General features: G+C 52.3%; 1 protein-coding gene across 1 annotated transcript; it reads left to right on the plus strand.

Moving 5' to 3' along the window:
• The first annotated feature begins 323 nt into the window (after positions 1 to 323).
• Positions 324 to 2,475, plus strand: LOC117590833 (protein giant). Its single transcript, XM_034283810.1, has 2 exons — positions 324 to 501; positions 593 to 2,475. The coding sequence occupies exons 1-2, from the start codon at positions 447 to 449 to the stop codon at positions 1,999 to 2,001; spliced, it is 1,464 nt and encodes a 487-aa protein (XP_034139701.1). The 5' UTR covers positions 324 to 446; the 3' UTR covers positions 2,002 to 2,475.
• Positions 2,476 to 3,529: the final 1,054 nt, after the last annotated feature.

The following is a 3,529-nucleotide window of genomic DNA, read 5'->3' on the forward strand; positions in this document are numbered from 1 at the left end:
AGAAGCAACAACAGCACCCACACCCGCAGCAGCCGCACCCGCACCCGCACCCTCGTAAAACCCTTTGATGCTGGGACAGAGCGAGATGCAGGAAAGAAGGATAGCAATAGTCACCACCACCACTTTGCTGTGCGTCTACCTGCGTGACATTGACTGACATCGGATTCGGCTGAGGCTGAATCTGCGGCTTCGGATGCGGCTCTGGCCTCGGCATCGGCCTCAGGCCTCGGCCGCCATTGTGAATGAAGCGTCGGCGCAGCCGGGTCCGGGACTATAAAACGCGGTCGGGCTGCCGAAAGGAAATCAGTTTGCATTCGCCAACGTTAGCGTCACGACAACCACGACAACCACACACACGCACACGCGCAGACAGAGAGCTAGAAAGCTAGCAGAACATCAGTTTACAGTTATTACGCTTTGGATTATTCAACCGTTTGACAGACACAATGCTGATGCACGAGAAACTCATGTCCGGACAGTTCTTCAATGATCTGAAGACTGGTAAGTTAACCACGCCCCCACATCCAATGTGACAGCGTACTAATACATGCCTGCTCCTCCTTCTTCTCTCTCTCTTTCTCTCTTTGAATAGATCGCAAGCCTTTGCTGCATCACCACCACCATCACCAGTACCACAATCATCATCACCACCACCAGCAACCGTCGCCACAGCAGCAGCAGCATCAGCAGTCGCATCATCATATGCAGCAACAGCATCTGCATTTGCAGCACAGCCAATTGCAGCAACAGCAGCAGCAGAGCCTGACCCTGCCCAAAATGGATCTATATACCGCCTACGCCTATCAACAGCAGCTCCTTGGCGCTGCACTCAGCCAACAACAGCAGCAGCAGCAACAACAGCAGCAGCAGGCAACCGTTGGTCCTGCCGCCACCGAGGTCCTGGATCTGTCTCGTCGCTGCGACAGCGTGGAGACGCCCCGGAAGACGCCCTCGCCTTACCAAACCAACTACAGCTACGGCAGCGGCTCGCCCTCGGCCTCACCCACGGCCACGAGCTCCATACCGAACAGCCTTCTGTACTCCGTCCAGCAGCAGCAACAGCAGCTGGCTAGCCTATATCCGGCCTTTTACTACGGCGCCAACATCAAGCAGGAGCCATCCGCTGCACCCAAGGTGACGCCCAGTGCCAATCCCAGTGTCACGGCCACCGCCACCGCCAGCCTGCTGCAGACATTCGCTGCTGCATCCGCGGCCGCAGCCGCTGCAGCTGTTGGGGTGTCCCCACGCCCGACCAGCAATGCCAGCACCATGCAGATCGATGTCTTGGAGACGCCACAATCACCGCCCGCGGCACAGACCCAAGCCCAGACCACCAGCAGCAGCACCACCGCCTCCACAACGCCCACCAGCAGCACCATGACAACGAGCAGCGCCTCCGACGCGGGCAAGAGCACACGTCCCTTTAAGGCATTCCCCCGCGATCCGCTGGTGATTGCCGCCAACTTTGCGGCCACCGATGTGCTGCTGGACAATCCGCGCGTTGAGCGCTACACAGAGTACCGGAAGCGAGTGCTCGAACAGATCCGCAGCTCGAACGGCGGCTCCCGCACCGTGACGAATCCCAAAATGCGACGCACCAACTCGCGCAGCGGCAGCGTTAACGAGGGCAGCTCCTCGACAAACAACAGTGAGAGCGAAGATCGTGCAGCTGCCGAGGAGTCCAGCGATTGTGATTCACATGCCGGAAACTACGAGTCCAAGTCCACAGGCGGCTCTCACTCGAATGGCAGCAACGCGGGGGCGGCCAATGCCAGCTTCCAGCCGTCCAGCGGCGGTCAGGTGAAGGATGCCGCCTACTACGAGCGGCGTCGCAAGAACAACGCGGCGGCCAAGAAGTCGCGTGATCGTCGCCGCATCAAGGAGGATGAGATTGCCATCCGGGCCGCCTACCTCGAGCGCCAGAATATCGAGCTGCTGTGCCAGATTGATGCGCTCAAGGCGCAGCTGTCTGCCTTCACGGCCAAGGTAGCCACTGCCTAAGACCATTAACGATCATCGATCCCAATCGCCAGAGCCAAATACGGCTGCTTGTTGCGTTGAACGCGTGCGAGTCTCAGTTCAGATTGGTTTCGATTCGCCAGCCAGTTCCTATCTTTATCAATATCTATATACACATATTTTTTTTTTGGGTCAGCTTATCTGTGAATATCCTGGGGGGCTCTTATTTTCGCTATCTGAGCTGTACCACACACCTCGCACCACCATCTCGCATTTAAGTACTTTAAGTTCTTGGATATGCGGATACACCGCCGCGGATACGTTATATTTGTAAAATGTAGTCCCTTCCCTGCAGTCCCCTCCCTTATCCAGCTCCTGCTCCTGCTCATACACAGCCCTGCCCTACCCTACCATCATTGTAGAAATCCTCCCCAACTAGAGTTAGTAAAACGATTTAAGCCAATTTTTTTCATAGTTCTTAAGTGCAAAATCAAATATACATAGGAAAAAAAAGGATATACTGTTCTTTCTCTCAGTCCCTCCAGGAAGAATCCCATTAATAGACCCAGAAATGGCTACCAATGTTCGTTTAGTCTTTTTCATGTACCAGATACGTAGATCTAAATGAGTTTCTTTCGAAGTATCCTTGCATTGTCAGCTTTATGGATACAGGTTTAAATATTACTGTAGATGGTATTTAATTATGTATTTATTCAGAGTTGTAAGCTCGCGAGTGACGTGGATGGAACAGCCAATCCCAGGGACGAGGCCCAATCTTATTGGTGACCGCTTGCCAAATCTGCTGCTCCTTCGCCTCTTTCTGTTCTTTCTTCTGTGCTTGCCGGACAGAGTGCCTGCCACTGTGATTCCTCCTTCTCCTTCTCTTGTGCCTGCCCCTTCGCCTTCCTCTGTGCCTGCACCTGTGCGTTTTTATGTGCTTGCTCCTGCGCTTGCCTCACTGCCTGCTCTTTTGCCATCTTCTGTGCCAGATCCTTCCTGGACAGGATCGCCATGTGGAGTGTCTTTATTACGCTGGCGCATGTTCGGTGGGTCAATCGATGGCGCGTCCCACGTGTAGAGCTCTTCGTCGAAGAGCTTTTTTTAATTTCCATAAGATCGTAAACGGCCTTTTCTTTATCAAGATTACAGCCTGGCCTGGGCTTAAAAACGCTGGAGGTTTGGTTGTGGGGTTGTGGATTATGGACTTGTATAAGAGCCCCGTCTTACGCATTTAAAGTTTTGTGCTGCTTTGGATGTCTCAGAAGATGCATCCTTCTCAACTGGGAACTTGTAACATGTTTCAAATATACATATATATATACAATAAATTAACGTTTTTGCCAAGCACCAAGCCATTTCGAGATCCATGGTCTTCTTTTTTATTTGTATCCCAAAGCTTCGCCTATCGCATCAAATTAGATCAACTTTTTTTTACCACGAACAATGTTCTACTCCTTGGTCTGAATATTTTTGCTTTGCCAACGCTCGTCGTTTTTGGCTCGTCTCGTCGTTTTTGGCTCCGTTGAACTATTTTCACTTATTTCGCACTAATTTACCATCAATAAAATAT

Source organism: Drosophila guanche, unplaced genomic scaffold (assembly GCF_900245975.1).
Source record: "Drosophila guanche unplaced genomic scaffold, DGUA_6, whole genome shotgun sequence".
Lineage (NCBI taxonomy): Eukaryota > Metazoa > Arthropoda > Insecta > Diptera > Drosophilidae > Drosophila > Drosophila guanche.

Excerpts from the sequence above, each read along its gene's own strand:
- LOC117590833 (XM_034283810.1), top strand. The coding sequence starts at position 447 with ATGCTGATGCACGAGAAACTCATGTCCGGACAGTTCTTCAATGATCTG. Across the intron at positions 502-592 it reads CTTCAATGATCTGAAGACTG|ATCGCAAGCCTTTGCTGCAT; the intron begins GTAAGTTAACCA and ends CTCTTTGAATAG.